A 25,326-nucleotide genomic window follows, 5' to 3' on the forward strand; every position below is an offset into this window, starting at 1 on the left:
ACTCAAGACATGCTGAAGGGAGGCCAAACACGCAAATGGAGCAGAACCAACAAAACCCAAAAGTGTGGGTTCAAATCAGTCACGGAAAAATTCATGTGGAGTTGCTCAAATGAAGCAAACCTCACTTAAATTTCAGTAGAGAATTAAATATCTGATGTAATCTGTAGAAGACAGACCCAGGGAAAGTTTTATTTATGAAATAATTTTCATATATTTTCTCCCATTCACATTTCTTTTTATTATTCACTTATTCACTTATTTATTTATTTGTTTATTTATTTATTTATTTTGGTAGCAGACATTGAACCCAGGGGTGATTAACCACTGAGCAATATCCCCAGCCCTTTTTGTGTTTTATTTTGAGACACGGTCTCACTAAGTTGCTGAGGCTGGCTTTGAGGCTGCAATCCTCCTGTCTCAGCCTCCCCAGCTGCCAGGATTAGAGGTGTGAACCTCCATGCCCAGCTCCCCCTCACATTTCTCCTGCTTTGTTTGAACCTTTGGATTTTCTCATTAATTCAGTCTCAGTACAACTATGCTGGGATCTCAGAGGGTCAATTTTCTTTTTCTTTTTTTTAATTTTAACAAATCTAGAAATGCAGAGGGTGAGGAACACTGGTCAGAGTTCAAAAGATGTGTATCTTCTACCAGGAGATAAATCTATCGTCATTCCTATTTAATAGGTGTTGAAAATGAAAACAACGAATTTGCAAGATAATTTATAAACAAAAAAAATATGGAGAGAGTGAAGAGAATGAATGGAAAACACTTCACATGAAACATCTGAAAACTGACAGTCATTTAGTTTTAAAAGGCAAGAACTCTAAAAGTTGAATATTTTCAACACAGACCAATTTCCTTAGGGGAGAAAGATTGAAAATATCAAATGCCTAGGAAGCTAAATCCTATCTCTTAATATGATTAACTGTGTGACCTTGTGCTAGTCATTAAGCCACTCTTAACCCAATTGCCAAACTGTTCATCAGGAGTACCAAAGGTTCAAGAGAGGAGTTGAAGGTTCCTAAAACTGACAATGCTCCCTCCTGTTATAGCATGACTGCCTTCTGCAGCAACAGAACATTTAACCTCTCTGAATCTCCACTTATAACAGCCAACACATAGTGACCAAGCATCGGGTATGTTCCAGACCCTGATCTAGACACTGGAAAGACAAAGTGAGCTAAAGAAGCTCTAATTCAAGCAGTGCCATTCTAAAGGAGGGAGGCAAATCACAAACAACAGAGATCTGAAAGAAGGTACCAGAAGTTGGGAAAAGGCAAGGTGGTAACACTATAAATAGGAGGACCAGGAAAGGTCTGAGAATGTGATATTTAGACCAAGGTCTAATGCAAGAGTGAACCATGTGAAAAACTGAAGAAGGGACATTGGAGAGTGGAAAAATGGCATACGCAAAGGTCCTGAGGTGGGAAAGAGGTTAGCATGCTGAGAAGTAAAAAGATGGCCTCTAAGGCTGGCCTTTCTAACCACACCCAGGATTTAGGCTTCATTCTGAGTGATAGGAAGACAGTGGGGGTTCGCTAAAGTGGACTGCTTTAAAGTTCAGTCTTTTAAAAGGTGTCAAAACTCTAATCCAGTTTTTTTTTTAATTTCCTTTACATTATATGATAGATTTCCACTTCTTACACTGAGTATACAGAACTTCACTTTTTTACCTATGTGGGATCACTAGTACTACACTGATGCTCTACCATGAGGAGAGCAGAGGTGTTTAAACCAACATCACTGTGCTTATATATTTTCTTTCTTCTTCTGTAACCAACAATCACTTCTTGCTGTACCACTTTGTTCCAGTTGCCTTATTTGGAAATAACTTCAGCTGTGGCCAACAGACCATGACTCTGCCTTTTCTGTGTAACCAAGTGCATGGGTTTTGTGATGGATACTGCTGCTAAGAGGCCATTTCCATCGCTGGGCCCTTGAACTTGCCTTTACCTCCCCCGACCCCTCATTTCCAGGTTCACAATAGTGTCACACACGGTGGGGTCTGTTCAAAGTTTGGCCACCAGATAAGGTGGGTATGATAGTGGAATTCTAAAGAAGGCTCCCCAAAGATTTCCATCCCGTGATTATTCAAACACGAGTCTAGGGCTAGGGTTATGGCTCAGTGGTAGAGCACCTACCTAGCACATGTGAGGCCCAGGGTTCGAGCCACAGCACAACATAAAAATAAATAAATAAAATAAAGGTATTGTGTCCATCTGCAATTAAATATTTTTAAATAAAAATAAAAATTTTTAAAAACACCAATCTATGTGCAGCTATGAAGAGTTCTGTAGATATAATTAAAGTTCCAAGTTAGCTGACCATAAAACACAGAGATGATCTGATCACATGACTTCTTTAAAAGCAGAATGTGTTCTCTGGGTCGTAGCAAAAGAAACCAGAGAGATCTGAATAGGGATTCATGCATAGGGACTGAGCATGAGGTCACAGGATAAGGAACTTAGGGCTGCCTCTAGGAACTGAGAACAGGTCCTGGCGGGTCGCCAGCAAGGACTTGAGGACTCAAATTCCACTACCATAATAAACAGAATTCTGAAAAATCAAAGAAAGGAGCTTGGAAAAGGATCTGGAGTTCTGAGGAGGGCAGCCAGCCAAGAAACACCTCGACTTCTAGCCGCAGCAGAGAGCCTGGGCACATGCACGGGACTTCTGGGCTTCAAAACTAGGACCTCATCAACGGAGGCTGCTGGAAGCGACTCGGCTTGGGATTTGCTACACAGATAAAAAACTAAGTGGGCATCTAGTAAGTTTGCCAAAGAGTGAACGCAGAAATGAGTTTTGCTGCATCATTCTTACAGAGTCCACACAATCACAAGGCATAATGAAAAGAGCTCAAAATTAGGAACCAACACTGGATTCTGGTCCTGACTCTGCCACTTGCTTCCTGTGAGTCAGGAAAATCATTTTCCTTCTCTGGCACTTTTTCTATAAATCAAAGAAATGGAGACATGTTCATGATTGCTAACGGCTTTTTCAGCTCTCACAGTCTGTGAATTTAATCATTCCTTATGACATGACAAAAATGAACTAAAAACAAAATGTGCACGACTTTCTCTATGTATTTATATTTCCAATGACTCTCATTTTTTCCCCTTTACATATTAGTATACTGCAGCTAAAGGTCACAATGTTTAGGGAAGGTTACTGTAAAAAGAATTTGCTGATATTACTTATTTTAAATATATCCACTGGTGCATTTACTTTTAGCTCTGGTTAATACAGTACCTTAAGTGTTTTCAGTCTCACAGTTAACTATTTAGGCATTTTACAGAGTTTGTTTTTGCATAAAATCTGAGTCAACACAATCCTAAAACTTGTCTAAAACAAAATCTGGGTGCCAAATTGGGGAAGGGTAAATATATCTACATTTGACTTGAAGCCCCCATATATATTTGGGGTCTTCCATTCACATTTCATATCTGTCTTTTGAACTTTTCACAATTGATTTTTATTTTAAAATTATAAATAGAGAGAAGGGCCCTCACACCTACTTCCATCTGTTATTTCAAACATGTTCAAGTCCTGTTAAAGTTGAAAGTCTTCTTAACTGAAGCACCGTGGACTAAAAGTCCCTCTAGAAAAGCATATTTCAAAGGCTCATACCACAGTTCAAGTACCTTTGCAGACTGAGACGTGAGCCTGCGCACAAGGTCAAGTGTGAAGGGGGGGACCCGGGCTGGGGGTAGGCCTGTGGTGTTTTGATAAGCACAGTCCCCTTAGTACAGTCCCTGTACTGAAGCTGAACTTGACCGTGGCACAGGTGCCAGAGTATCTCTATAAAGAGCAGTGTGCGCTGCAGTGCAAGCAGAGGCTTCCTGACACCAGTGGCAGGAAATAATAGTGAGGCACAGAGGTCTAGCTCAAGCCAGAGCAGAGACTCTCCATAGGGAGGAGGGTCTAGAATCTATGTCAAAACCCACTGCCTGCTGTGCATCATTTAGTATATAGCAAAGAGGGCCTGTTACCACAGGACAACTGGTACAGAGACAAAGCCTCACAGAGAATCCCTTTACCATGAGGACCACTGTTTTATGTCAAAAGGTTCTCTTGAGGTAAGCAGGGGTGGGAGTGGATGTTATTGTGAAAATAATAAAAAATAAATAATCAAAATAAGGTTGCTCTCTATATTTTTTAATTATTGTTTTTATGTGTTCTTTTTAGGTATACATGACAGTAGAGTGTATTTTGACACCTAATACATACATGGGATAGAACTTATTCTAATTAGAGTGCCATTCTTACAGTTGTACATGATGTGAATCAGACATAACTTTCCTATGGTCACTTTATAATGAAGTAAGATTTGAAGTTCTTACTACAAATGTGTAAATCTTAAAAGAGTAAAATAAATGTTTATGTAAGACAGTTTTTCCTATAAGAGTTTATCATAATTCTGTAAGATAGTTTTTAAGTTTGACTTTAACAGCATCACTAAAACGGTGGTTATTTTTGAAAGAAAAAAAAACATGGTGAGCTTCTTCCATTTCCCCAAAGTCCATTCTTAAGCCGTTGATCCAAATCCTGCTATTCCTATCCAGGGCCTATGAAGTTGCTGTCCCATGCTTCCTCCTGGGCAATTGTGAACTGTTTAGATATTGCCAGATCCTCCTTTGTTCCTTTGTGCATGACTATTAACATGAGTCAAGGCATCTAATACCAAACACCATTTCTATGGTATTAGAGGCCTTGACTTCTATGGATTTCCCAAAACCCTGTGTCTTTGTCTTTCTTTCTCTCTCTCTTTCTCTCTTTTTTTTTTTTCCTTTTCTTTTTACTGGAGATTGAACCCAGGGGAGCTTTACTACTGAGCTACATCTCTACTCTTTTTAAATTTTATTTTCAGGACTTGGGTTGTGGCTCAACAGCAGAGTGCTCACCTAGCATGTGTGAGGCCCTGGGTTTGATTGATCCTCAGCACCACATTAAAAATAATAAATAAATATATAAAAATCGAGGTATTGTGTCCAACTACTACAAAAAAATAAATATTTTTTAAAAATTTTATTTTGAGTCAAGGTCTTACTAAGTTGCTTAGCATCTAAGTTGCTGAGGCTGGCTTTGAACTTGAGATCCTCCTGCCTCAGCCTCTGGAGCCTCTGGGATTACAGGCTTGCGCTCCTGCACCCAGACCCTGCATCTTTGTAAGATTTAAAATTGCTTGCTGCCTGCTTTTGATTGTTCACTGACCATTCAGTGACAAACCAGGACACAGGTAAGAAACCCTAAAATGAAGCAAAGTACTAACCAGGGAGAAATGTTTGAGCTGTGATTAATCTTATCTGTGGTCCATCATCAGTTAGTTTTCAATTTATCATAATTTCTGCTTCCCTAGGTAAACTTATAACTTTAGGGACTCAGATAATGAAATCACAGATAAACAAAGATTCCTACCCCATAATTATGCTTAATTCCATGAATGGCTTCATTGTATAGCATGGGTTTAAGCCTTCTCAACTAATCCTTCGTTTCCTTCAAAAGTCCTGGGTAAAAGGATCCTTCCAGAGACTGTTCTAAAGAGGGACCCAGGTTGGCCGACTCCACTCACTCTGCAGCCAAGATTCTAGCTCCCAGCAAGTGGAGCCGAACAAGAAACAAGCTTTGAAAAGATTCATTGAGCTTGTGCTAGAGGTGCAGAGAACAGCCTGAGATGTGTTCTGGCCAGAGACAAGAAAACTAGCATTTGGAACTGGTCATTGTCTGCTTCCATTTTCCCTCTTAAAAGCATAAAGAGTCTTTTGGTGTTGATAATCTAAACACAAGGTCCCTGACATAAAACATTACAAAATTTCTTCCTCAGTCATTCCTTGGAGATTTTCCCCAGCAGGGTCAAACAAGGATATGCTATTCTATAATGCTGATGTCAGAGATTTAAAACCTGGGTAGATTTAGAAGATCCATAAATCCATGCAAGAGTTACTCAAAATTTATTTTGTGGGTGTATTCATTTCTTAAAGAGTCCACAGAACTCACTGAATTCTTAAAGGAGCCTCTGATCCTACTCCATGGGGTTTACATAACTGTCCTATTCAGTCCTCCAGACCAATCACAGAACATTACTAGGAATTTACTGGTACCGCGTTTTCTTGATTCTAAAACACTTTTTTTCCCCTTCTGAAATTGGAATGCATCTTATAATGCTTATTTATATTTAATAAAATGTGTTCTCCTTGCTTCCCAAATGTAATTATTAAATTGGCAATGTACCTTTGAACTGATGACATTTAAGCAACACAGGAGTTGGCCCTCTACCAGATAACTCAGCATAAAGGTATACTGTATGCTCCTGAACAAAAACCTAAGACAGAAACTTCAATATCTCCATGAGGATATGGGGCTAGGTATAATCAGGTGGGCATAAATATACCTAAAAGACATCTGAATTGATTCATATCACCACTGGACATTAGTCAAGTTCCATACACTTTTGAATATGTATAAGTGCTACTTACAGTGTACCAGATAATGTACTATCCAAAAAAGTTACTGAGCTAGGCAGGGAACCTGGCAAGTTGCCAGGAGGGAAAGGCACAGCAGACCCAGATGGGAAGCTGGAGAGTCAGGACTATCAGGAAGCTGAGCATTTTTAGAAAGAAAGAAAAAATGAGAGCTGAAGAGAAAACAGGGCCAGTTAAATGACTCCAGAAGGCTTGGGTTGGATGGGCAGGGTAATTCATTACAAACCATACTTATAACACAGAGAAGAGGTAACCTTGGTAATTTCCAATTACAAGAACAAAGGGACTCTACCAGCAGCAGCAGGTAGACAGACCTGCTGACCACAGGGGCAGACAAGGGGGAGCACAGGCTGTTGTGGGCTCTACAGTGGGTGGACACTGTAAAAAAAATCTGCAGAAAAACTCATATATGGGACTTATCTTTCTTCTACTTCATAAAAAAGAATGGGATAAACAGCTCTAGATGACTGTCCAGATCTTTAACAACAGATCCCAAAGTCTCGATGCCATTCCCAGAGATGGGCGGCAGAATCAGAACAGGTAGTATTTTTAAAGCCCTTGCTTTAAAAATTCTTTTTGCTTAGATGGCTTACTTACTTGTCGCATACAACTATAAAAGAATGGGGAAATCTGTCTCTAGTGGTCCAAAGCCACCAAGACAGTTATGATGAAGTACCAATTAGAGACCCAGGTCTGAAGAATGAGATTTTAGCATTGGTATATAACCCACCCTAAATGGAGAAGCCAGCTGTTCTGAGGAAGGCATCTCTGGAGCCAAACTGAGTCAGTTCTTCATCCCAGATAGGTAGGTGAAGAAACCTACCTTCAAGCAGAAGTAATACCTAGTCACTGTATCTTAGAGGAAAAAAGTGATGTAAAACTTCTTTGGTTAGTCTCTCTCTCAAGTTCATTGGTACCCTGAAAGTTCTGCCTCACTAAAATAAGAAGAATAAAAGCACAATCTTGTCCATATAGAACAGGCTGCTTTAATCTTGGCTCAAGTGCCCAAACAGTGAGATGGCATGACACTGACAGAGTTCTCAGGGTCGGGACATGAAGATCATGACTGAGAAAGGACAGAAACGGTCAAACAAGCAGGTGCTTTTGAAGCAAACTGTTGAAAGCTCCAAAGTTAGGAGAAATGAGTGCATAAGTCATGATGCACCACATCTGTATACATCTGAATACGTTTAGTGCACAAACTTTTTCTGCATGGAAGCTTTGAAAATGACAAAAGTATTCAGTTTGAGATAACTAACCAATGCAGTGCACAGAGCCAAAGGTTCAAAGAGAGAAGGAAAAGCAAACTATTTATGGCACAACACAGGTGCCCAATCTGTTTGCTCATAAACTCTCTTAGCACCTACATGGTAGCTGGTATGTAGTTGACACTCAAAATTATTCACTGAATTGAATCCCAGAAGCTCCAAATTTTGAAAACCAGATCACATTCTCTTGTAAGTCAATGAATAAAAGTGGCGGTGGAAATCACTGGGGAAATCCTGATTGGTGCTGGGTGCCCCTTTTGTCAAGTGAGACCACAGCACAGCTTAAATGCACTAGCTCGAGCAAGGTGTAACAGGTTGCATCCTCTCCATGATACTGTGGCTACCAGAATCTTAATAAAAATAAAAACAACCTGTGAATTGGTTATTTTGAGGTTTTCCAGACCTTATCTGATCATTCTGACAATGAATATGGAGCAATCTAAGATGGAACACACCTTCTGAATCATTAAAAAGCTTAAACAAAAATAAGTAAATAAATTAATGAATGAACAAATAAATAAATAAATAAAAACATACAGTTAAGATGTTTTTGAACTATGGTAACAGCCAATTGCCAAGGGTAACGGTAATCCTGGGAGCAAATAGCTGTTTCTGTTTTTGAATAACAGAAGAATGGTCCACAGAATGGTCAGGATTCATTTTTAAAATAATAATTTTCTGCTTTTCTACCCTGAGGAAGGACCCTCAACTGCCTGGCCAGATTTTGACTGGTTGCTTCATCAGGAGACTTGGCTGCACGCCTCAGAGCAGGACGCTTTTAAAGACAGATAAAATGCTAAAGACTGGCACACTTAGCCCTGGCAGTCCTTAGACCCTGAAAAGTAGCTAATTTGGGCACAGTCCACAGCTGGCTGATGAGATTAGATCCCAAGCTAAATCCTAGGTTGGTCCTCCTGCTACCCTAAGTCATGCCAAGAAGTGCTAGGACCGAACAAGCAGCAGAGACTGGTGCTACCCCTCTCCTCGTTCTACATTTCCCAACTCCCTTGGCAGGCTCTCAAAGACAACGGAACTTTTAGGGAAAATGTCTCATTTCCACTTCCCAAACATCTATACCCCAGAAACCACTCCACCAAAAAAATGTGCCAAAAGAGCAGCCCAGTCTGGGTATGAGACGGGTTCTCCCAACAGACACAGCCATTCACAGGACCCAGCCCACGTTCCTGAGCTGTCTCCTTTACTTCCTGTAACTCAACTAGCCATCTCTGTGGTCCACATTTATTTGAGAGGGGACCCTCTCGAATCTAAATAGGTGTTGGTCATGATTCAGCCTGAAATAAGTTTAACTAAAACAAGCGCAGATTCACAGACCTTCTTAGAACCATGAGGTTGATTTTCTTGGTCCATCCCTGAGGGTGGAGGGGAAGAGGGAGGATGGTTCAAAGACATCACCACTATCCACTTCCCTGTATCTGCCCATAGATACAGAGTGAGAAGCCCTGGGTCTTCAAATCGTGAAATTCCTTCAAGTTCCAGCAACCCCCAACTTCACCTTCACCTCTCAAACTTTCCCTTTGTGCCTATTTCCTCTGCTATGCCAACTCTGCTTTAATTCTGATGACATCAGACAAAACCAACTCCACGGCAATTAGAGTTTAAGAAAACTGTCATGAACAGACTTTCACCCAAATACGAATACTGACAGATACACCTATGCAAAGAAATAGCTCACATTCTGGGTATGATTGATCTTAACCTCTTAACACCAATTCTGATGGGGTAATACTACCCCAAACCACAGAAGAGCAGAAGGGTGTAATACACACACATACACAGACACACATACACACTTTTTTTTTTAAGACTATCTATTTTTAACATTTTTAAATAAAGAACTAAAGTAAAGAAATCACCTCAGGAAATTCAAGGCTAAGATCAATTTTTTTGTTTGTTTGTTTGTTTTAGTACCGGGAATTGAATCCAGTAGTGCTAACGCACTGAGCCACATTCCTAGCCTTTTTAACTTTTTTATTTTGAGATAAGATCTCCCTAAATTGCTTAGGGTCTTGCTAAGTTGCTGAGGTTGGCCTCAACCTTATGATCTTCCTCTCTCAGTCTCTCAAGTCACTGGGATTACAGACATACACTACCTTGCCTAGCTAAGATCAATCTTTATTTATCAACTCTTAGGCTCTTCAGCATGGCCACATGGATATTGACGGTCATACTTTCTTTTATAACATGCCAATCTGACTCCTAGGAACAGATCTCTGAGAAACAATTATCCATTTTTCACAAATGGATAATTTATGACCAAAAAGGCAAGAAATATTTTATATATATATATATATATATATATATATATATATATATATATATATATATATATACACACACACACGACCCAGTAACATATACATATTATACACATACACACTTTCACACCCTAATTGCACTGTAGGCACTGCAGATAGTAATACAAATTCCCGGACCAATCCTTGACCTTTGGATCTGAGACTTTCTCTGGTGCAGCACCCTGGTGTCTTCCATATATCAGCAATCACTATGAAATGAAGAGGGATTCCTGGGCAGGATGGAAGTACATGCCATGAGTTCCAAGCCTGTGGCTAAAAGGAGAAACATGTCTTTGCCTTTTCATCCCTGCCCACATCTGTTTACTCATCCTTTAAAAAAATATATATACTCAATGATCTTGCACAGAGGTCATTCCAGGTGCTGGAGATATAGAAAGATTAAGAACATCAAGATCCCTCCTTCATGGATTTTTGTTTACAGTGACTCAATAATGATCAGAACCCAAGACATTCAACAAATGAACTCAATTAGAGACCCAGTAACAGAACCCTACTTATTGCCTCCAAGTTAATTCAATGAGCAATGAGTGTTTATTATATTTTACAGCACTCCACTAAGCTCCATATGTAAATAATATCAAGGACATAGCCAATCCTCACTTTTAGCAAGCCATCATCCATTCTAAGGTATGGACTAGGGGGAGAAACAGCCAAAGTAGAGTGTTATCATCCATCCAAATGTCTGGCAGAGCCAATGACTGACGAGAAGGCTGACATGCATCTCAGCACAGTGTTTCCAAGACAGGACGTTAAAAGCCCTCCAATACATTTCAGTACTCGTAACTACTACACCACCACCACCCCGAAAAGTTCACATCGGTTAATCCCAAGAATGCTGGGGATTTTCCTCATCTGATTGAGTTAAAGCTCATTTTAGATTTATGGTAAGAATAAAACTAGCAATAATTGCAAAAGGGCCTATTTCTAACCTGAGGAGTTTCTAGTTGGCCTCTGGTTCCCCCTACCCCATCTTCTTCTTTCTTTTAAAAATAAAGTGGTAAGAATGCCTGAACCTCGATTTTCCAGGCACTGGGTCAAGACCACACAGTGTGTGGGAGCACTGTCAGCTGGCTGGGCTCACCAGGGCCATGCAGCTCCTGCTCCACCTTTGGCTATAACCACTAGACCGCAAGTCTGCACTGTTTTCGGCATAACCAAAAGGGAAGACTCTTCAAACCATACCAGAAAATGGCTTTGCTTTTAGGATGTGTTTACTTGTTCTGGTGTTTTCTTCCAGGGTCGTAGGGCAGGATATTTTGGAACACAACTAAAAAGAATGTGGTAACACTGGCATCGTGAAACCTTCTGGCTTGACCACACTTGAGCCCGATTCAGCAAACCCAAACACAATTTTTCAAAAATGCTTATCTTGCTCCACACCTCACCACAAAGCAAACAACCTAATTCACAGACTTCCTAATACTCAAAATGCCTCCAGGTTGTTCTGTCAACAGATTTTTTTTTAAATACTTTTTTTTTTATTTGATCACTAATAAATATTACCACTTTTTGTCTTTTAGTGTACAAGAGTAAACTGCAGAAATGGACCTAAGATACAGCTCAATCATTCTTCAAATGAACAAAGTCACTTTAAAAGGATCTTTCTTTTATCAACTGCCTTTCCCATACAGAGAAAAAAAAAATTGAAACTAATCCAATCATAATCTCCACTCCCATGAATCAGTGCCATAACATTTGAGAGAGTGCCAGCAGTAATTGTTGCTTCTGCTAGAGGTGAAAGGGTGCGCTAAGGAATGCCCATTAAGATCATATTATGGCCTTGAATGTCTTTAAGTCAACAAATACAACATAGATAATAAGTACAGTGAATTACCCAAGAAAGAAGATTACCACGCAAGTAGACAGGGTAGAAGACAAAAGATCCAAAAGAAATAGATGTATACAGGGGTGCAATTGCATAGGAGGAATAACTTCTGATGCTCTACATCACAGAAGGATGGCTACAATAGACAATAATTAATTGAATATTTCAAAATAGCTGGTAGAGAGGACTTTGAATGTTCCCAACACAAAGAAATTATAATTGAGGTGACATATTTGCTAATTCTTCTGATCTCATCATCAAGCATTATATATATGTAATGAAATGTCATACTATACCCTATAAGTATGCATAATTGCTACATGTGTATTAAAAATAAAAATGTTTAAAAACAAAGAAACAGATGCATTATAAGGAAATCCACCAACCTGAGATTTAATACATATCAGAGAACCACTGGAAGACGATAAAGGGAGAAAGACATGTAAGTAGTTTGTGAAAAGGCATGAATTATTACCTAGAAGGAGGGAGCAAAATAGCAACAGTCCCTGAATACACTGTAAAATTGGAACAGATAGGATGCTGTCCTGATGTCATCTACATGAACATCAGCTAATGGTGATGTTCCTTTAAAAAGCCAAGGTTCTAACTGCTACAGGTGAAATGAAACTGAGGTAATTTGACAAGTGAAAGAATCTGTGTTCCTAGATTGGACCCTGGACCAGGAAAAATATATATTAATGAGATAAGTGACAAAATACAAAATATGTAAAAAAATATAATAATATTGTATCAATATTAATTTTCTGATTCCATAATTATACCATGGTTATATAAGACTTTAATATTTAGGGTATTTTGGTGAAGGGTGTTCTAGAACTCTTTGCAGCATGTTTGAAACATTTTTATAAATCTGAAATGATTTCAAAATGAAAAGTTAAAGTTATTTTCACTGAACTATTACAAACACACACAACCAGAGCCTCTGATGAGTTCTTGACTTGCCAAAATGTCCTCTTCCAAGTGGAGGTACTACCAATTTGGCCCTAATCCTGACTCAAATGAGCAACTAACTGGCAGCAGAAATCTTCAGAGTTACAGCCTTACTCATGCCAACCTCCTGGGAGGAGGCTGGACAGTAGTTAAGACAGGAACTTCCAGAAAATACAAGGTTGGATGCAGTGTTAACAAATCAGGGAATAAGTAAAACAATGTCTTCTAGAGCAGTTACAGAGAGTGACAGGCACCTTCGACCTCTTCTCTGAGACGGAATCACAGAGAAGGGCTGAAGGAGCACACACCTCAGCCATCTGGAAGGCTGTGTCCTTATCAGGGGGTGATTGGGGTTGAGAGCTCTTTCAGTGGTGGGCGCTATGATTCCTGTGGTTCCCAGAGAGGGATGGGGTATTTTCTATGGGAGAATTTAGAAGGAACTTGGTAGCACCTGGGGAAGCACAACAGGTTGCTAACTGCTGTCAGGATGGAGAGATGCAGATGATCCATCCACATGCTCACTTTTGGAACCTGCAGCCTGGTGACACCCTTCAAGATTCGCCACTCCAAACCTGAGTGGTGGGGGTGGGCTGCTAGAAAGTAAGTTAAGAAAAGACCACTAAGGAAAGGATTGAACCTTGGATTTTTGAAAGCAGAGGGAAGAAAAATGAGGAGTATAATTTCAAGAAATGTGAAAAAATTTGAAAAAGAAATAATACCTTATATAGCACCAATCACACGCCACTGTTCCAAGTACTTCAACACACATTTTTTAATAAAAAAGAAGAAACACAAATGGACAATACACATGAGAACAATTTTCAATCTCATTAGTAATTTGAGAAATACAAACGAAAATAAAACACAATTTCCCAATATCAAACTGATACGCACACATTCATACAGAGAGACTGGCAGCATTGTCAAGGTGTAGAGCAAATGACATCCTCATAAGTGACTGGACTTTTTGGTGGGGAGAATAATTTGGCAATATCTTTTAAAATATTAAAAGTACATATCACCCAACCTAGCAATTCCACTTGAAATGTGTCCTAGAAAAAAATGTTCAAACAGGTAACCAATGAAGTAGAGAGAAGGATTTCCATTACATCGTTGTTTGTAATGATGTAATAAAAAGCTGAAAACCAACTGACTAAAGAATGACTAAAGGTTTAATGATAAAACTATGTCAAAAATTCTATAAAACTTAGGAATTCATTTCTGGATGTATATGTACAGGAATAATGCACAGAAAAGTCTCTGGAGGAGTAATACCACATTTTTAACTCTAGGGAAAGACTTCTCCCTTACATTATAGCTAGGGATGAGATGCTCCCCAAATCTAAGTATGACAATGTAATTGCAACCAATGCCAATCACAAAGTAAAAGCCAGAGTGCTTGTTACTAAATAACAAGATTAACACAAGCTGTGAAAAACTCAACTCAGAAATGAAAGCTCAAAGTCCCTCTCACAATCAATCCTACTCCCCAAAGTTAAGTAATAATGCCAAAAGATTGAAAGAGGCCATGTAATCCTATATTTGGACCCCCCCCATGAATGAAGTGGTGAAAATATGAACCAATGGATTTATCAAAAGTTAACACCTTCAGCCTGAAGAAACATTTATTAAGCACCTACTGTTGCCAGGTACTATATAGATACTGAGGATATGAAGGTAAGATTTGACATGGTCCCTGCCCTCATGGACCTTATAGTTTTATGTGGTCTTAGAGAGACAAGGTCTCAATTTGATTTTCTACTAAGAATAATAAAACTGCCTTGTTTTCTTTGATCATTTAAGGCATTTTTGTGATTTTTCTCTTAGTTCTGACTTTTTACAAGTGCAAACCACTGGAGTAATCTGCAGTCTCCTCCATTTCTTGGCTGAAGAGGTGTTTTGTTTCTGTTAGGCATTTTCTAATTTTGGTGAGACTTGCCTTTTCTCCTTCTTTGCTTATACATTTTCTTGTAGCAAAGAGGTCAAGTTACTGATATGAAGTAAGTTTTATAGAGGAAGGTGCCTTTCAAACATAGTCGTGTTCTATAGAAAAGAATTTTAAATCTTAACCTTTCAGCATTTTATCCACCTACAGGATAATTAAGAAAGAAAAAGGACTCTTTTCCGGTTGGTTTTTTAAAAATTACTGTGTCTCAGTTATTTATTTATTATTTAATTTTAAAGAAAACTCCAAACTGAAATGGTTGTGAGGTAAATCAGATATGGTTTTAATTTGTTTTAGTTTCTTTATTAGATCTATGATGGAAGATGACCAGTGTCACCACTTCTAAAATCTTGTCCTAAACAAACCACCCAGAACATTTTATTTCAGCTCGTAAATAGCTGTTCTAAATCTGTTGTATGTTAGACATACTATGACACCTCTTCACTTATTATTGGGAAGTTTCTTTAATAAATGTGTGACAAATAAAAAAATATATCCAAAAGTTATTATGGTCTGAGTGTTTGTGTCCCCCCCCCCCAAATTCCTATGTGGAAAATGTAACCACCAGTGTGATGGGATTAAGAGGTAAAGCCATTGGGGGGGGGCAGGTGATTAGTCACCAGATTTTATACACACTCACCTGTATGTATGTAGAACTGTGCAGAAATAAATAATAAATTGTGATGTATTTTCATAAAACATTCTATTCTATTTGTAACATTTTAAGAATGTTACAAAATGGAAGCATACAGTATATATCCTTTTCGGACTGCCTTTTTTCACTCAGTATAATACCCTTAGTATAATACCCTTAGTATAATACCCTTAGTATAATACACTTAGTATAATACCCTTAGTCTATCAATAGCCCATTTCTTTCTATTAGTATTCCATTGAGTGGATGGATATACCATTTGGCTTAACTGTTTATCCACAGGAGGACATTTGAGTTGTTTCCAGTTTGGGACTATAATGAATAAAGCTGTTACGAAAATATGTATATGGGTTTCTGTGTGAACAAATGCTTTCATTTCTCTAGGTTAAATGCCACATAACAATTGCTGAGTTGTATGAAAAGTGCACATTTAGTTTTACTAGAATCTGCCAAGTGACTTTCAAGAATGGATGTGTCATTTTACATTCCCATCAATCATGTATAAGTGGGTCCAGTTTCTCTGCATACTCACCATCACTTTATATTTTCACTATCTTTAATTTCAGTCATTCTGATAGGTATCTAGTAATAGCTCATTGTGGTTTTAGTTTGCCATTTCCCAAATGGCTAATGATATTGAATATCTTTTTCACATACTTTTTGTTTTGTCATTTGTATATCCTCACTGTAAAATGTCTCCTCATACTCTTTGTCCATTTCTTAACTGGATGTTTATCTTTAACTCTTTTGAAAGTTCTTTCTAGATTTTTAGATGTTAAGCCCCTTATCAGATATACACTTTGCAAACACTTCTTTCCACTCTGTAGATTATTTTTTCATGCTCTTAACAGGGTCTTTCATATGCAGAGCAAAAGGTTTTAATTTTGATATTTTTAATATTATGGGTCATGCTTTTGGTGTCATGCCTAAAATTTCTGCATACTAAAAGCTTTATAATTTTATATTTTATATTTAAATCTATGATCCATTTTGAATTCTCCTTTGTGTAGATACTAGATTTAAGTCAAGGCTCATGGGTTTTGTTTTGTTGTTGTTGTTGTTTTGGGGGGGATTGCCTATGGGATGTCTATTATTTTAAAAAACACCATTTGTTTAAAAACAAAATCTCCTCCATTGAATTGCTTTGGCACCTCTGTCTAAAATCAATTGGGCATATTCATGTGAGTCTATTTCTAGGTTCTTTATTCTATTCTATTGATCTATGGGTCTATCCCTCTGTCAAAACCATAGTCTTGATTTCAGTAACGATAAAGGAAGCCTTATAATATGATAGAATGATTACTCCCACTTTCTTCACAATTGTTTTAGCTAATCCAGTTTCTGGACATTTATATATAAACTTTAGAATAAACTTGTCCATGTCTATAAAAAAAATCTTGACAGAAATTCCATTAAACCTAAGATCCATTTGGAGAGAACTGGCATCTTCACAATGTTGAGTCCTCCAATCCATGAACACAGTATGTCTCTCCATTTATTTAGATCTTTATTCATTAACACTTTGTAATATATATACATCCTCTGCATGTTTAATTAGATTTATACTTCAGCATTTCATTCTTGAAGTTAGTGACTACAAAGAGTACAGTTTCCAACTTTGGTTTCTATGTGTTTATGGCTAGGTTATAGAAATACAACTGATTGCTAGAGATGTGTTTATCTTATATTGTTTCCTTACTGAACTCACTACTAATTCTAGGAGGATTTTTGTGGACTTCTTGGGATTTTCTACACAATCATGTTATCTGTAAACCAGGGCAGTTTCCAATCTGTATGCCTTTTATTTTCTCTTGTCCTACTCTAGCAGCTAGGATTTCCAGGACTGTGATGAATAAGAGTGGTGAAACGAACACCCTTGTCTTATCTCCAGTTTTAGGGGGAAGTATTCAGTCTTTCACCTTAAGTATGAAGCTAGGAGTAAACATGGCTTCTGCCCTTGGCCAGGTGACAAAGAGTAACCTCTCTGAATATAAAATTTAATGAACATAGGTCTCAGAGTAAGGAGAAACTGTATTATTTCTGCCTACTTAGTGTCCACCCACCTCCCTCATAGAGCAATGCTTTTTCTCTCAGGGGAAGCCAACAGTGGACAAGTGTGTAAAGACTGGTCACTTATCTACCCCATCCTCTGGACCAAGAATGTCATTCAATAAAATTCAAACATAGGACTTTAGAATTCTTTTATAAAAGCTCACTTTACACTATACTTACAGATCAGGAATCCATGAACAAGGGCCTATGATACAAATCCAGCCTGCTATCTGTTTTTGTAAATAAAGTTTTATTGAAACACAGTCATACTGTTCATTTATATATTATGGTTGCTTCTGAACTACTACAGCAAAGTTAAGCAGCTGCAACATGGCCCACCAGGCTGAAAATACTTCCTATTCGGCCTGTTGCAGGAAAATTTTATTTGACCCCAGTTCTTAAAATAGCATGTAAGCCTGCAATAGTGAGGAAACACCTCACCACTACATGGAAAAAAAAACATTTTGGAATGTGAAGCCGCAAAGAAAAAGAAACAACTCCAAGTATTATGTAAATCAGACTCAGATGGGCCGGAAACTATTATACCCCAGATTTTTCATTTATGTAATCCAATAAACCCAGATTTTTCTCCGGCCAGTTTGAATTGGGTCTCCTTCATTTGAATCGAAAGGATTCCAATTTGCTACATAGGTAAAATCCGTAATACTCAATGTAGGGCCACAACCCTAGTTCCTTCCTCTGGCATATGTCCATTAATAACATATAAGATATTCAACATTTCTTTAGACTAGAATGTGACTGGGTGCTAAAAACTGTGATTTATGTAACAATTAACAAAAATGTTGTGAAATCAACTGATTCAGGGTTCATTTCGGGTTTTCTTTTCCAACCAGCCATTCTAAGGCTTTTGCTGAACAATGAGAGAACAAAAAAAGAACAAAAACCAAAATTACTCCCACCTCCAAAGAAAAAGAAAAAGCCTCTCAACACTGAATAATCTGTCACAGGACAAATGAGATAGAAGCATAAAAACAGAAGACAGGTGTCCCCATTAACATCTCCCTGAAATAAGGGAATTGCTCTAAGACCAACAAGAGAAAGAGCAAGTTAGAGAAAGTCAAAACTCCCAGGGGACAGATTTAACTAATTTGAGAAATAGTGATTAAAACTGGAGCTGCTAATTGTCTACTGGGCAAACATCTCCAGTAATATTCACTGGAGGCCCTAGCACTGGGAGGCAAAATCACGCCTAGTGTTTATCACGCAGTCAATCATTCGTGTGTATTCCTCATCTCTCCTCAGGAAACACATAGAGGTATGGTTTTCAATGCAAGCTCTATGTTCCTGGGAGGACATAATTTTATATCATCTTTAGACACAGAATTATTCTGTGTTTAAACTTGTTTTTAATGTGTACGATCTGGAGCAAGGAGATGTTTCTTTCTATACTACACTTTCCATCTACAGAGGCCAGATGCCAATCTATAGGAAAACTGAAGTGGTTAATAAGAGACCAATTACACACAGACAAAGAAGAAATGTCAAGGGCAGGGAGGGCTGCAAGAGGCTGAAAATGGAGTTGGTGAAGTAGTTTCAGAACTTCAGCCTGGTGAGGATGAGGAATAATAGTGGGATTTTTTTTTTATGGCCACCAAAAATAACATGTTATGGCAGAACTGTTCGTCCTGGGTATTTCCTTTATTATAAGTTTTAAGAATCGTTCAAGAGAGTCAGAGCTAGACATGGTGGTACATACCTGTAATCCCAGTGGCTCAGGAGACTGTGGCAGGGATCACAAGTTCAAAGCTAGCCTCAGCAACTTAATGAGACCCTAAGCAAACTCAGCAAGACACTATCTCTAAATAAAATACAAAATAGGGCAGGGGATGTGCTCAGTGGTGGAGTGCCCTGAATTCAATCCCCAGTAATGAAGAGAGAGAGAGAGAGAGAGAGAGAGAGGGAAAGTATTATAAAAATTAGTTGAGTAAGAATCCTTGGAAGGCAATTGGACAGTTTACTACAGATGAAAAACCAAACATATCTAGAGACAGACATGGGTTTGAATTCCAGCTGTGCCACTATGGTGGAGACTGCCAATACCCACAGCATCTTTCCCTCCTTCTTCCTTGAAGTTGTGTTGGGTACTGGCAGGGCTGGTAGGTGCCTATGTGCAGTCTGGATTTCTCATTCTCCTCTGCAGACAGCTGTGGTCAAATCATTACGTTTTGAATAATGGAAGTGAGATTTCTGCTTCTGGGTCCTTCAAAATACTTGCCCTGGAGATGTGTTTGGTTTGGGGTTTGTTTTATGTGTCTGTGTTTGGGTTTTGGTTGGTTGTTTTGAATCCAGGTCTCAGTATGTTGGGCAGGCTAGTCTTGAACTCACGGGCTCAAGCGGTTCTCCTGCTCAGCCTCCCAAGCAGCCAGAACTAGAGGCATGAGACAACGACGTCCAGCTGCCCTGGGTGCTTTCATCTACATTTTCTGGCTGGAAAATGACACTAACTAGAGCAAGCTGGGAAGCCATAGTTTGACAGAAGGATAGTACAAGGGATGAGCAACCCACCTCTGCTCTCAGAAACAAATACACTTCTTTCTTCCTTAAGCTACGACACTTTGGAGTCTCTCTACTATATAGCAAACCAGCCTGTAGCTGACTAACATAGCCAATTACTATCTGTGCAACTTGGTGCAAGTTATTTAACTCTCTAAACCTCAGTTTCTTCATCTATAAAATGAAATCATAACACTTCTTTCTTAAGGCACTGAAGAGAAATAAATGGATTAAGAGATATAATATACCCAATCTTGTGCCTAACACATTTTAAAAAGTGCTCAAAAGATGCTAGCAGGGGCTGGGTTGTGGCTTAGCAGTAGAGCACTTGCCTAGCATGTGCGAGGCCCTAGGTTTGATTCTCAGCTCCACATAAAAAAATAAATAAATGTATTGTGTCCAACTACAACTAAAAAATAAATATTAAAAAAAAAGGATGCTAGCAAAGATGAGGGCTTTCAAGAACCTACTTTCAAAGGCCTCTAACATCAAGCAATGATTGTGCCTACAAAGCCCTAATGGTAGAAATGTGTATCTGCTTTTGAGAGCATTTTTATGGGAAAAACATAATTACAGAAAAACATAATTATCTTATATTTTAGTCCAGGAAAGAATTAAGATTAAACAATGTTTCATTATGGTTTAGACAACTGTGCCTAGATCTTTAAATAGTTCTTTAAACCTTGGTCTATATTATTATAATAAATGATATGCAAACTCTATTTATTCATGTTTAGTTGATCAAACTGAGACCAAGGTTTATAAAAAACATAGTTAAGTAGGAAGGTACCTGCAGCTATGTTGCCAAAGCCCCTCACCAGGGCAGGCCGAGAGAGACACACACAAAGGAACAAAGATGGTCTGTACTGGTCACCCAGTGTGGCACACCAAGCCCACGGCCTGCTTTTTCCTTGCATACATTTCTCTACTTGAACAGTGCTTCTGTGAGTGTTAATTACTGGCCCCTCTGGCCCTGGGGGTCTTTCTGTCTTTTATTGGTGAGACATGGCTAGACTATACTCTTAGGATTTTTGTAAACTTGAAATTAGCTGGACACTGAAGTTGAGAACCTTAGCATCAAGATAAGAGGACTGTTCTGGGACTTGCCTGGAGCTCTTATGTGGGTTTATGTCACAAGATGCATAACAACCACAAGATGAAATCACCCAGCTGAGGCCAGCATCTGTGAAATGGCAGCACAGACCAAAACACCAGTCTTAACTCCCTCCACCTACCCAGAAAACATCCCAATGTTTATGATGGAATATGAGTTTCTATGGCAAAGGGACAAGGCAATGGAAGATGCTGTATAACCTGTTCACACTTTTATGATCATTTATCCCATTAAAATGGGTTTGAATAAGGTTTTGCATCCTACTTCAATAAGGCAATAAACATTTAGTGAGCCAGACTGGGCTGTGCCTCCTTTAAGAGACCTGGGTTCATTATACCTGCCTCTGCAAAGGGGGAGCCTTGGGGTAACACCATGCAGAACTTCTACCTTGGGACGGAAAGGCCAAAATTCAAGAACTACATACACATAGAAGCAATAGCAAAATCCACAAAAAATTACCCCAGGAATAAAAAACTACCTGTGGTACCTTGGCTTCAAACACTCAGAGCTTTAGAGCAACAGCAAAAAATCACTGAACTAAGGAAGCAACAAACAACTCAGGATCTTTATTCTTGCTCTGCTTCCCTGAATTGTTACTTACAGGTTCCCGGCCATCCATGGCTTCCATCCAGAGCCTCCGGTCCTCTTCTGACAAAGCCTGCATGGTGATAACCCCTGGCCTGTGGAGAAAGGAGGGACACAGACATGAACCAGTGCCACATGGAGATTGGCAAAGGTAAACCTTAAAAAAATACCCACTCTCCAGAGTGAGAGGCTACTGAGGCCAACAAAACAAAGAGGGGCACAGCACTCAAATTTTCTAAGACACCTTCCAGTGCATAAAGCAAAGCCGCCTTCCCAAATCCCTTTCAGTAAGCCCTCCTCCCTAAGAAAGGCAGAAGAAACAAGAGATATTGGTAAGGGACACGGGAGTAACAAGATTCCTTTAGAGCTCCTTCCTTGCTTGGAACCCTGCTCATTTCTCTTCTTCAGAATGTTCAACAGAGTACTTTACTCACAGGATAAATGCAATAAGTATTTATTGAAGTGAATGGAGTCACTGGACTCAGGGAAAAAGGGGAAAATGTCCAAGCTGGAGGTCTCTTGATCTCCTAATATCTAGTCCATTGCTTCTAAGTTGCTTTGACATGGAGAAGTTTAATGTAGTCAATCAGCTTGTAATTAAGATTATATTAAGTGTACGTAGATTTTAATGAATACTTACCATATCTGGGGTTAAGTGCTTTATGGACATTAGCTCTTTCCACTCTGTCACTGAAAACTGCTTGCTGTTTACAACTGAGCACAAGCATCCAGAAAGGACACACACAAAATCAATTGGCATTACGAATGGTACTCCACGAGAAAGAGGACTATGTCATAAATATGACCTCAGAAGGAGCTCAATTGCTGAGTAAGGTAGGAGCCCTTTATTTAGGGTCACAGAGAGATCCCAGACTGTCCATAACCACTTTCCCTCCAAATGCTTATGTATTTTTCTGTAGGAGCAATTCAAACTATCCTTCAGGTTCTCAAAGAGGAATCAGGTACAGTGGCACACGTCTGTAATCCCAGAGACTTAGAAGGCTGAAACAGGAGGATTACAAGCTCAAGGCCAGCCTCAGCAACTTAGCAAGACCCTGTCTCAAAATTAAGAATAAAAAAAAAAGGGGGGTAGGGGTGTGGCTCAGTGGTAAAGCATCTCTGAGTTCGATCCCCCGTTTTGTAAAAACAAATCTCAAAGAGTACTGCAAACCTTAAAAAAGTTAAGAGTTGCTGATTTTAACCCTCTCAGACTTAAGTCTGAGAAAGCCTGAAAGGCAGGAAGAGATCTACTGAATGAGAACTAAGTCCAACTGCCATCTGAGTCCACAAATTCTGTTGAGAACCCCAAGCAATTCAGTACTAAAAACCCGTGAGGCTGGTCCCCCGAACACACAAGCCTGTTCATTCCAACCTTCCTAGAATCTCTGCTCCTGGTTGATGTCCACAGTTGCAATAAATAGGACAGACCTGTTTTTGTTTAGCATATTTTAAATATTATATCTCCATCTTTTCATTAATCACCCCTCCACTTCCCCTGAGAAAAAAGTTTTCAAAGATGTGAGCATGTAAGGTTTTGGGCTGTGAGGAGCATGGGAAGGGTGGGTGAGCACATGTGCCTGGGTACATGAGCATATGGGGGTGGGGGGGTGAGGTTGTGGGAGAGTGTGTCGGGGTGAGAGAGGGTGAGTGGATGGGTGGAGGGTGGGTGTATTGAGGATGGGAAGACAGTGATTTCTGAGAGATGGTCATTCCTCTGAAGGCTATACTGGGTGCTGGCACCATCTAACACAAAGATGACTGCAGAGATGGAACAACCCCTCTCACCACAGGTACCTACAAGGGCTCTCCCTTAACTTCTCAGAAATTCTCATTCTCAGATCCAAATGCCCATGTCCCACTATCAACCAATTAGTGTACCAGATTCCCTGAGTGTATACAGACTGTGCTGGCATCCAGGGCTCCACAAAACAGACCATCTGTCATGGGGACACAGTGGATTGATTCTCCCCTTTCACCTTTCAAAAAGTCAAGTGCACTGAATTCATTTACTAGTTCTAGAAGTTTTCTGGTGGAACTTTTAGGATCTTCTAGGTATAGAATCATATTAACAGCAAATAGTGCCAATTTGAGTTCTTCTTTTCCTATGTGTATCCCTTTAATTTTTTTCATCTAATTGCTCTGGCCAGTGTTTCAAGAACTATGTTAAATAGAAGTGGTGAAAGTGGGCATCCCTGTTTGTTCCAGTTTTTAGACATGAATTGGGGTGAATATACTGTATTACAACCAGAGATACGAAAAATTGTGCTCTATGTGTGTAATAAGAATTGTAATGCAATATATATATATACATATATATATATATATATACATATATATATATATATATACATACATATATATATACATACATATATATATATATACATATATATATATATATATATATACATATATATAGGAATGCATTATAATTAAAAAAGAATATATATATATATATATATATATATATATATATATATATATATATATATCAAGCGCAAATACTTGGAAGCTGATGGCTTTGAAGCTATGGTCTACTGCAGAACTCTCAAGTCCCTGAACCTGGATCTTTGAATGTTACTCAAGGTCTTATCCCTGTACTGCCTGCTTCTGAACTGGGTAATCCATTAAAATGGAGATTCCCAGCCTAACCCCACCCTATTGAATGTGGACTTCTGGGCTGGGCCTGGGAACATTGGATTTTAACCCCAGGTGATCCTGGTTAAATTTGAGGTCCAAGCTTGGGCTGCCCACTCCACTCGACTCATTTCCTTCCTGGTCACCCCACACTGGAGAGCAAAGACACCCTCCTCTCTACACTGAGGTCACAGAGTCAACACATCTCCAGTTCATTTCCTGTTAGGAAACAGTTTGAGCATAAGAGATGCCTAAATACCAAGATCTCAGGGGCCTCGCAGATGTCATATCAACTTCATGGCACACAGTGAGAAATTTCCACCCAGAGCCACAAAGAGGAAATTCAAACAAACTCTGAGGCTGTAAAGGGTGGGTCACTTGGCCTAGGTGACCAGGAAAGTCAACAGGATTTGTTTTCATCTCAAGAAGATATATCAAAATACAAGTTCTTTTCCACATGTGATCTTGTTCGCTTCTGGAGGGTGAAGGGAGAGTATGGCGTGGAGTAAGATGATAGATGGTGAATAAAGTGCATTCAACACACTCCGTTTTAATCCTATCACCCCAAGTTCAGATACTTTTTTCTCAGTCTCCAGAATGTACATCTGGAAATAGTACTATCGTTTCTTGTACTTACTATGATTGAAACCCCTATTACACAAATCTCCTAATTAATGTGAATTTCCTAGAAACAAGGTTAAAAAATAAACACTCTATTTGGGAACCAAACAATGATTTCTTTCCATTTTTATGTTTCCTATGCCCCTATGAACCACCACCCCCCAAAACAAAACAAAACCCTCAATGGCCCTATACTTCTATGTCAGTCCCTTCGGAGCAGCACATTTTCACACCTTTTCTTACAGGTTTTCAATTTAGTTCATGTTTAAAATCCATGTGGGCCAGGTGCAGTGACATCTGCCTGTCATCCCAGGAGGCTGAGGCAGGAAGATCACAAGTTCAAG

At 39.0% G+C, this 25,326-nt stretch overlaps 1 protein-coding gene across 5 annotated transcripts in view; it reads right to left on the reverse strand.

Annotated features, from left to right (window-relative positions):
• The window catches only part of Arhgap26 (Rho GTPase activating protein 26), a 421,874-nt gene that overhangs the window by 243,851 nt on the left and 152,697 nt on the right, over positions 1–25,326 (reverse strand). For all 5 annotated transcript variants that reach the window (XM_071612274.1, XM_027927794.2, XM_027927796.2 and 2 more), the window contains exon 11: positions 21,741–21,819. In XM_071612274.1, the coding sequence (XP_071468375.1) occupies positions 21,741–21,819 (79 nt within the window). The remainder of the gene's footprint in view (positions 1–21,740; positions 21,820–25,326) is intronic.

Source organism: Marmota flaviventris, chromosome 5 (assembly GCF_047511675.1).
Source record: "Marmota flaviventris isolate mMarFla1 chromosome 5, mMarFla1.hap1, whole genome shotgun sequence".
Classification (NCBI taxonomy): domain Eukaryota; kingdom Metazoa; phylum Chordata; class Mammalia; order Rodentia; family Sciuridae; genus Marmota; species Marmota flaviventris.